Source organism: Leptonychotes weddellii, chromosome X (genome assembly GCF_054177405.1).
Source record: "Leptonychotes weddellii isolate Sample4059 chromosome X, ASM5417740v2, whole genome shotgun sequence".
Classification (NCBI taxonomy): Eukaryota; Metazoa; Chordata; class Mammalia; order Carnivora; family Phocidae; genus Leptonychotes; species Leptonychotes weddellii.
Genome location: NC_138385.1, coordinates 105,845,056 through 105,854,748, shown reverse-complemented (window position 1 = coordinate 105,854,748; position 9,693 = coordinate 105,845,056). Strand labels below are relative to the sequence as shown.

Genomic DNA, 9,693 nt, shown 5'->3' with positions numbered 1-9,693 from the left:
CCCCAGTCTGGGGGGGGCCCTCTCATCCCCTAGACTGGGCCGGGGGGCTCTTCTGCCCTGCACCAGCCCCCTGTCTGGGGCCCCCCCATCCCCTAGACCGGGCCAGGGGGCTCTTCTGCCCTGCACCAGCCCCCAGTCTGGGGGGGGCCCTCTCATCCCCTAGACTGGGCCGGGGGGCTCTTCTGCCCTGCACCAGCCCCCTGTCTGGGGCCCCCCCATTCCCTAGACCAGGCTGGGGGGCTTTTCTGCCCTGCACCAGCCCCTTATGTTGAGGGCCCCCTTCATCTCCTAGACCAGGCGGGGGCTCTTCTGCCCTGCACCAGCCCCCTGTGTGGGGGTGTCTCCCGAGGCTGAGCTTCAGGGCATGATGGGAAGCCTCCCAGCAGCAGGTGGGTGGGTGGGGGAGGCAGCCACCTGTTTGGGTTCCTGCCCTGGCGCTGGGCTTTCCGGAAGTGCACCCTCGTCAGACCAGTAGGAGAGTCTTGCCTTAGAGAAGGCGGAGGAGGACAGGTACAGACGGGGAGCCCTGACTTTGCAAGAGCCCTTCTACTGTCTTTACGGTGGATGCATAGGCTACGTGAGCCCACAGTGGAGTTGTTCACGTTGACGTTTTGGCCAGAAACTTCCTTCCTGTTTCCTTAGGGCCGCCTCCTCCGCAAACTCCCCTGGAGTCTGGAGCTGAGCTCCTTCCTGTCCAGAGGCTTCTGGCCTGCAGCCTCCCGGGGAGCTGGGCACCCGTCTCCTGCCTCTCCCCCCTGCACGGGAGTGGGAGCCGTGGGCTGTGCTCGCTCCACGGCCCTGGGCGCGCTGCCCCTGGCGATCGGGTGCGGCTCAGCGCCCACGGAGCCTGGGGCACGACGCTCCACCTCGTAAAAGTTTTCATCAGCCCCATTTTCTTTTCTCTTTGACCCAGAAAATGCCCGCACAAAACATGACCTCGGCAGGCGGTGGTGTTCAGTGAGCTAGAGACCCTTTTCTGTGGCGTGGCAGAGAGCACACTGGTTTGTCCTGTGCCGGACGGTGCTCTGCGGCGCCCGCCCTGACCGTCCGTGTCTGTGTTCCAGGCCCAAGGCCCCAGCAATGGCAGCGGCTACCATAGTGCACGACACGTCGGAGGCGGTGGAGCTCTGCCCGCCCTACGGCCTGTACCTGAAGCCCATCACCAAGATGACCATCAGCGTGGCGCTCCCGCAGCTGAAGCAGCCCGGGAAGTCCATCTCCAACTGGGAGGTGATGGAGAGGCTGAAGGGCATGGTGCACAGTCACCAGTTCTCCACGCTGCGCATCTCCAAGAGCACCATGGACTTCATCCGCTTCGAGGGTGAGGTGGAGAACAAGAGCCTGGTCAAGTCCTTCCTGGCCTGCCTGGACGGCAAGACCATCAAGCTCAGCGGCTTCTCCGACATCCTCAAGGTGCGCGCCGCCGAGTTCAAGATCGATTTCCCCACCCGCCACGACTGGGACTCTTTCTTCCGCGACGCCAAGGACATGAACGAGACGCTGCCGGGGGAGCGGCCAGACACCATCCACCTGGAGGGCCTGCCCTGCAAGTGGTTCGCCCTCAAGGAGTCGGGCTCCGAGAAGCCCAGTGAGGAGGTTCTGGTCAAGGTGTTCGAGAAGTTCGGGGAGATCCGCAACGTGGACATCCCCATGCTGGACCCCTACCGGGAGGAGATGACTGGCCGCAACTTCCACACCTTCAGTTTCGGGGGACACTTGAACTTCGAGGCCTACGTGCAGTACCGCGAGTACGTGGGCTTCATACAGGCCATGAGCGCCCTGCGCGGGATGAAGCTCATGTACAAGGGTGAGGACGGCAAGGCCGTGGCCTGCAACATCAAGGTGAGCCCCCGCCCGGCCGCCTGCTCTGGCCCGTTTCAGAGTCGGGCGCAGGCCCCTTCAGGTGGTTTGGTGGCCACGGGACAGCTGGCCGCCCTCGTTCGCGGAGCAGAGGCCCCATCGCGGCCGGCCTGGTGGCCTCGGTCCAGGGGGACGGCGGGGCCCTGGTAGCGGGAGGGGACACACCGTCTCGGAAAAGGTGACGTTCTCCCTTCCAGACAAACGGTGCAGGCCGGCCGTGTCTGTTGGTGCGCGCTCCCCGCTTGAATCGCCAGGGCAGCTCACGGTTGAGCCCGGAAGTGGCTGTGTGTGTCCAGATGTGCCCGTGGGATCCGGGCCCCGTGTCCTGGGCGGGCCGCACTCGAGTGCGGGGTTCTCTGGAATGCACGCGTTCCGTGCAGTCGGGCAGAGCCTGCCGCCTAGCGGGTGTCGCCTTGGTCGGAAGCGCGCTTGTGCGTAACTGCTCTGCGCTCTGTTTTCCCCGGAAGGTTTCCTTCGACTCCACCAAACACCTGAGCGACGCCTCCATTAAGAAACGGCAGCTCGAGAGGCAGAAGCTTCAGGAGCTGGAACAGCAGAGAGAAGAACAAAAGCGCCGAGAGAAGGAGGCCGAGGAGAGGCAGCGAGCGGAGGAACGGTAGGTGTTCAGACGCGGGGGCTCCTCACGGCCCGCTGGACGCCTGGGCACGCATGTGTGTCTGGGTGCGCGCACGTCTGGGTGCTCATGTGTCTGGGTGCATGTGTGCATCTGTGTGCGCCTGCGTCTGTGCGCGCGCGTGCGTCGGTGCGCGCGTCTGGGTGCGCGTGTGCGTCTGGGTGCGCGTGCGTCCGGGTGCGCGTGCGTCCGGGTGCATGTGTGCATCTGTGTGCATCTGTGTGCATCTGTGTGCGCGTGCGTCTGTGCGCGCGCGTGCGTCGGTGTGCGCGCGTCTGGGTGCGCGTGCGTCTGGGTGCGCGTGCGTCTGGGTGCTCATGTGTCCGGGTGCATGTGTGCGTCTGTGTGCACGTGCGTCTGTGCGCGCGCGCGCGTCTGTGTGCGCGTGCACGCGCCCCCGGAGGCCTGGGCCGCGCCTCCTGTGCCCTGGCCGTCGTGCGTTCAGCGCGGAGCTCTGTTAGGCACCTGGACCGGACCCCTGACAAAATCGGCCGCGTTCCAGTAGAAACGGTTTCCGTTTACAGGCGGTCGTCGATTGCCTTTCGGGTCGTTCGGGGGCACGCCGGGTCACCGTTCTTGCCCCCGTCGCTCTTCTGCCTGCCCCCTGCTGCTGGGGGCACCTGCCCCTCCCACGCAGAGGCGAAGGCGACCCTGGACTTAGAGTTTGCTGCAGAGTCCGGTTGTGGGGCAGCGGGTCCAGACCGCGTGCGTCGTTCCTGACCCAGCTCCGCGTTGTTCCCCGAGGAGGGGCGGCCGGCCGGCGCGTGCAGCCGGGCCGTGTGTGGGGCCGTGGCTGGGGCGGTGGCTGGGGTCGGGCAGCCCACGCGGCCGCGGGAGCCGCAGGGCGAGGCAGACGGCTGGCGCGGGAGCGTGCGGGCCGCGGAGCGCTGCTGCGGAGGCTGCCTCGGCAGCCAGTGCTGTGGGTTCTGTGGCGAGCGGCCCCTCCCTGCGTCCGCACGCTCCGGGGCCGCAGCGGGCAGGGCCGAGGTGCTGGGCCCTGGCAGCCGCGGGCAGCGAGCACAGCGGCCCAGCCCCGGTCCTGAGCGCTGACCGTGACCACGTGCCCCGGGGCCCCCGCAGCCTCTCAGGAGGCGCTGGGGGTTCTCGCCAGAGGCGCCGAGGCCTGGACGTTTACAGTCGGAGCGAGCGGGCGCTTGGCTTTGCGGACGGGCCGCTCCGTCTGTCCGGGCTGGAAGCGCGGTGAGGACAGACGGTTCCCTCTGCTGTGCCCACGGGGGGCTGCTTGGGGCAAGGCCTGGGAGGGGAGGGGCCGGCTGTCCCCGCGGAGCCCGCTGCCGCGCGCGCGGCCCTTTCTCGACCTGAGCTGCGGGCCGGCCCCGGGGAGCGTGGGCGCCCGTCCTCGGTCACTGATGCGTGTTCATTTGGCTGGTTCCGTGCCGCGGAGGGGCGGCGCGTGGCTGGGGGCTGTCCGGCTCTGGCACGGGACATGCCCCGGGCCTCCAGGTCGGCCTCTGCTCGGAGCTGTGCCTGCCTCCGGGGGCCCCCAAGCTGCTGGGACCCCTGGCTCTTGTAGCTGCTGGGGCCTGGACACCGGCTGTGGCGGGGCCTTACCGCACGCGGCGCTCTGTGCGCAGCGAGGCCCTGCAGCTTTTCCCGCTTGCCAGTGCGAGCCCCGGGCCTCCCTGGGCCTCCCTGGGCCTCCCTGGGGCCGCCAGGGCGTTTGTGTCCTTGTCCGTCCCCCCGGGTGCGAGGTCTCTGCGGCTCTGGCGTCAGCCCGGCCGGGTCGCTCTTCCGCAGCCTGTGGACTTCCTGCCCGGGCTCAGGGGTCTCACCTCGTGCGTCCTGTTCCACCCAGGGCAGCTTTCAGTGTTTAACCACGTCCGTCGTTTATCCGACTAATTTTGAAGCCAAAGTGCGGGTGAGGGTGTCTGCGGAGACGCACCCCGTGGTTCTTGCACATTTTTTCTGTGGGGGTTTCTGTCTGTGCTGGTTGCATTTCGATCCTCATCTTGGGGACCCCCCCCCACCAAAAACAATGGATTAATCTGTTGTGCTTGGTATGGGTTTATTTTAAAGAAAACCCACCATCTGCAGGTGGTTTTTGTGTGGCCACGTGACAGGGTTTCCGTATGCGGGTACACACTCTCAGGGATCCCCGGTCCGCAGAAACACAGCCCGGTGCACGCCGACCTTGGTTTTCTGTCACTGTGGGTTTGCGTTTTCTAGAATCTCCCACAAAGGGGATCACGAGGTGCACAGTTTTCTGCGTTTAGTCTTTCCCTTAGCAAAGTGCTCCCAGAACCTTCCATGTGGCCGTGCACGTTTGTATTGCATTCCGTGCAGCGGCACCCCATGGCCTGTCTGCAGAGCCCCAGCGATGGGTGCTTTGTGCCCACCGGGAGACGCGTCAGCCTGGCCGGCCATGGGCGCTTTGTGCCCACCGGGAGACGCGTCAGCGTGGTCTGTACACTGAGTGGTTCTCAGCTGGCGGCCGTGTGCAGTGAGTTCACTGCCCGTGCCCTGCGGTGTCCAATGGGCTGGTGAGCCGGCGGGCTGTGGAGCGTGTCCTGACGCTCCCATCCACCCCCTGCACCTTCTCCCGGATTCGGGTTCTGCTCCGTCCACTTGTGTGCGTCCTCCCTCGTGAGGCGGGAGCGCTGTGTGTCAGGGTCCCGGCTGGCGCTGTGGCAGGAGGTCCCCCGGGCCGCCGTTGGCCTCCCTACCTCTTGCTGTGTCTCGTTCAAACCCGAACTTTCTGTGTCAGCGAAAGCCACCCGTTCTTTTCTTCGTGTCTGCAAGTTCGTTAGCAAGACCCTCCCTCAAAAGGTTCTGAGAACTGTGTCAGTGTGCATCTCCTCGTGTCCAGTTGCTTGGGTTCAGCCGAAACCTGTTTTGGGGGATAAAGCATTAAAATGACCGCTGTCCTAAACAAGCTCCGATACTCGCCTCCTGCCCCCGGCTTAGCACTCCCACTTGGCCGCGGCCTGAGCGCTCGGCTGCGGCCCGCCGCCTGTGCTTAACAGAGCCCTTCGTGTATTTTGCGCAGGAAGCAGAAGGAGCTAGAAGAGCTGGAGAGAGAGAGGAAGCGAGAAGAGAAGCTGCGCAAGAGGGAGCAGAAACAGAGGGACCGCGAGTTCCGCCGGAACCAGAAGAAGCTGGAGAAGCTGCAGGCGGAGGAGCAGAAGAAGCTGCAGGAGAAGATCCGGCTGGAGGAGCGCAAACTGCTGCTGGCTCAGCGCAACCTGCAGTCCATCCGGCTCATCGCCGAGCTGCTGAGCAGAGCCAAGGTACGGCGGGTGGGCGTGGGTGCTCTCGTCCGGCAGCCCGGGCTGCGCCGTCTCCCGCTGCGGGCCGCCGTCTGCGCGTCTCTGACACGTGCGGCCAGCGTCACCGCCCCCGTCCCACAGCTGGTCGCAGCCACGGGCAAGAATGAGCGTTAGGACCGACGGGCGCGCTGTCAGCTGGTGGTGTGTGTGGCCTTCCTGCCTCGCTCCAGGTTCTAGAATGTGCTGTTGTCTCGCGGAGCTGGGAGAACTCGGACTTAGCGTAGCGTGCGTTCACACCTCCCAGGCACGGTCCGAGAGCCTTCAGGGAGCTGGGGCGCAGGGTCCCCATTTGCCCCGGAGCGAGGGAGTGGCCGAGCTCACTGAGGGTCCCCTGGCCCCCGTGGCTCTCTTCCCGCCGCAGATGGCTCTGCCCAGGGCCGTCGGCACGGTGCGCTTTGTGCCGACCCCGCCAGCCAGCAGCCAGGGGCGGCGGGAGGGTAAGGGCTGAGCCTGCTGATAGAGAGGGGCCCTGCGGCGTCCCTGGGACCTCAGGGTGCACTATGGAGCCTGGCTGGGCCACGTTCCTCCTCCGCAGCCGTGGACCTGACAGGTCTCAGCCGGTGCTGTTCGGACGAGCGCCTCAGTGCTGAGAGCCTCCTCGTTCCTCCCACCCGCTCCTTCCGGAGGCCCGACGGTAACTCCTGCGAGCCGGGGGCCGGGGACACACGGGGACCTCGCCCGGCACGCCTTGTGCTTGGGCAGGCCGCGTGCCCCCGCGGAGTCAGGCGCGGGGCGACCCCATAACCTGTTGTCTAATTACAGTTGTGATAAGTCCCCGGGAAGGAGACTGGCAGGCGCGCTGAGACGTGGCAGCTCAGCTCTTGTTTCATGGTGAATATTGAAGACGCTAACCCAGCCTAGGCCCCGCACATCCCGCGGCGGCCACGGCAGCGTACGTCCGCCTCGTAATCTCAGTTCCCTGTCGCTGGTGACCGCTTGCGACCTCACGGCAGGCCCCGTGTGCGCCTCGGAGGGGCCAGGCCCCACCCGAAATGCCCGCCCCGGGGCCGTGCCACGTAGCTTGGCCACGGGGTTTCCTGCTCGCTCGGACGCATGACGGCCCGGGCGTGGTAGGGACGGGCGGGCCGCACTCCGGCCGGAGCGTCCACTCGGTACCCCCCACGCCTCGGGGCATCTACAGACCCAGCGCCTACTCGGAGCGTGCAGGGGCCACGGAGGTACATGCCTGCGCCTTCCCCTTTGTGCTGCAGGCAGTGAAACTGCAGGAGCAGGAGCGGAAGGAGGAGACGCTGCGGCTGCAGCAGCTGGAGGAGAGGCGGCGGCTGCAGGAGGCCGAGCTGCGGCGCGTGGAGGAGGAGAAGGAGCGGGCCCTGGGGCTGCAGCGCAAGGAGAGGGAGCTGCGGGAGCGGCTGCTGAGCATCCTGCTGAGCAAGAAGGCCGACGACCCACACGCGCAGGATGAGCTCGGGGTGTCCCACGCGGACCTGCTGCAGCCCGTGCTGGATATCCTGCAGACCGTGTCGGCCAGCTGCGTGGGCGCTGCCTCCCTGCATCCCCTTGTGGGCCAGCCCCCCCCCAGCACCCCGAAGGAGACCCCGCCCCGGCCCGAGACCGACAGCACGCCGAAAAGTGTGAACGGGAGCGTGGCCGAGGGGGCCCAGTGCAAGGAAAGCCTGAATTCTCGCCTCGCCGCCGCAGGTGACGGCTCCCCTGACAAGAGGTGCCCCAGTGTCCTCTCCTGCATTCCCGACAACAACCAGCAGCCCAAGGGCTTGCCCGCCGCCGCCGCCTGTGACCAGAGCGCGCCCAGAAAGGACATCCGTTGTGAGCAAGACAAGTGCAACCGCGAGCCCAGCGGGGGCCGAGGCCGGGCCAGCGGGGGCCGGGGGGAGGACGACAGACACAAGCGAGAGAGGAGCCGGCCGCGGCGGGCTGGCAGTCGGGAGGACGGGAGGCAGGGACGGAAGGAGCGGCGGCAGCACAAGAAGCACTCACGCCAGGACGACAGCCCTCAGCGGCGGAGCGTGAGCCCCGACCACAGCCGGTCCCGGAGGTCCCACAGCAGAGAGCGGTCCAGCCGGAGGGAGAGGAGCCGAGACCGCAGGGGCGGCTCGGGCAGGAGGCGTAGCCACCATGGCCACGGTGACCGAGACAGGTCACGCTCAGGGTCCCCCAGCCGGCACCGCAGCGCCTGGAACAGGTAATGCAGGGCGTCCCCCCACGCGGCCGCCCAGCGGAGACCAGGACCCGTGGGCTTCCTGGCTCCTCTCCTGCCCGGCCTCCGCAGAGCACACCGCCAAGGAGCCACCCACGCAGGAGGGCCACGCGTGACGATTCTCCCTTCGTAACATCCGGCGGCCTTTCTGTTCCGAACGTGTAGTCCTCAATCGCTAGCTTTAGTTTTCCCTTAAAACTGTTGATCCGATAGCTTTAATGTCACCAATTCTCTCTGAATCAGGAAAAACGCACTGGCCGGCGGCGGTGAGAAGTACATGGCCACCACGTACATGCAGGCGGAGCAGCATTTCTGTCCCTTTTAGGGACACCCCCACGTATGCTGACTTCATGGGAGGCACGTTGCACGTCGGGGACAGATTGTCAGAGTGGACAGCCGTGGTCCCACAGGGCCCTGAAAATTTGAAACAGCCTTGCCCTGGTGGTGTTCTTTTTCCTTTTCCTTTTGTAATTTTAACTGATGATTGGGAAGCGCACTTGGCAGGGTGCCAGGAGAACCCAGTGGTCGTGGCACGTTCCGTCACGCGTGGAGACAGTGCAGGTCCTTAAGATCGAAACTCACACGTGCTGTCTTCTTAAGGTGTCCGCGCGTGGGGGGTGCTCCAGCATGGTCTGATGCTCCTCACTTCAGAAACATTCACGTTACAAACTGGTGATTACGCATTGAAAAAAAAGATTGGTTAAAAGCTTTGGTTTCTAGTCAAGGTTAGCGTGTGTGGTTTTTTTAAGAAGCTGTTTTGCTAAATTATTTTTACTTGGAACGTTTCAAACAGATTTAAGGCTAAAAACTTGTTAAATTTTATAATCATTTGCTTCTCCAAGTGAAGCTCAAGAAATACTTAAAAATAGCTGTAATGTTTGCGTTAGGAAAGATGGTGTTTATTCCAGTTTGCATTTTTTGTGAAATAAAATCTTTTTCCAATGAACTAATATTTTCCATACTTTTTTTTTGTTTGTTTAAGCTTTTTGGGCTGTGTTACTGAACTGAGCCTAGTTTAGCAGGTTTGAAACTGATAGAAATCACTCGCTTTATTTAGAACCGCTGATAGGCAACGATGGATTTCACAGTGCAGTTGTTACTGTAAAATAACCTCGTGAAGGAGAATCCTGGGTTCTAAAAGCGTTCGATTTGTTTACTGAGCACAAGTTTAGCAAATGCACTAAAGCAGTCTTCTTAAAGCTGAAGAGCCAGTTTTAAAAATGAATTAAGGTAGAAGTGGTTCTTTTCTCACGTAGGGTTGTAGCAGGTAGGAGTCAGCACTCCTGCTGGGACTCCAGACTCCCAACAGTCCCTCCGTCTGTCTGCGTTTAATTAGCATGCAGAGCTTGTCAGCATATGGATGGCTGGCCCTGTGCCTCCTCCGTCCCAGCTCACTTCACTGTCACAAACCAAGATGGACACAGCAGACTCGCATCTTTCTCTGGCATGGATTTTGTCTTTTCTGTCACCTGCTGAGGCGAGGGTGCAAGATGTGCTCAGACGCCCAGGGATTGGAAACTTCTCAGAAATCCTGTCAGGGCCCCCGTAGCCCAGCGCTGCACGTTAGCCCCATCACTGGCTCAGAACGTCCTGGGACCAGGTGTTCGGAAGTCTGTGAGGTCAGGGGGAGGTCTCTGGGGCATGGGGAGATCTCTGCCTGAGCTCAGGGAGGTGGGTTTCTGTGACTAATGTTTTCCAGGCAGAGGTCTGTATAATGGGAACAAACATGGTGTGTT

The 9,693-nt window shown here is 63.5% G+C and overlaps 1 protein-coding gene across 3 annotated transcripts in view; it reads left to right on the top strand.

Annotated features, from left to right (window-relative positions):
* The window catches only part of AKAP17A (A-kinase anchoring protein 17A), a 9,744-nt gene extending 841 nt beyond the window's left edge, over window positions 1-8,903 (top strand). For all 3 annotated transcript variants that reach the window (XM_081809232.1, XM_081809229.1, XM_081809231.1), the window contains exons 2-5: window positions 1,065-1,842; window positions 2,328-2,476; window positions 5,502-5,742; window positions 6,993-8,903. In XM_081809232.1, coding sequence (XP_081665358.1) covers window positions 1,081-1,842; window positions 2,328-2,476; window positions 5,502-5,742; window positions 6,993-7,946 — 2,106 coding nt within the window. In that variant the 5' untranslated portion in view covers window positions 1,065-1,080 and the 3' untranslated portion in view covers window positions 7,947-8,903. The remainder of the gene's footprint in view (window positions 1-1,064; window positions 1,843-2,327; window positions 2,477-5,501; window positions 5,743-6,992) is intronic.
* The last annotated feature ends 790 nt before the right edge of the window (window positions 8,904-9,693 follow it).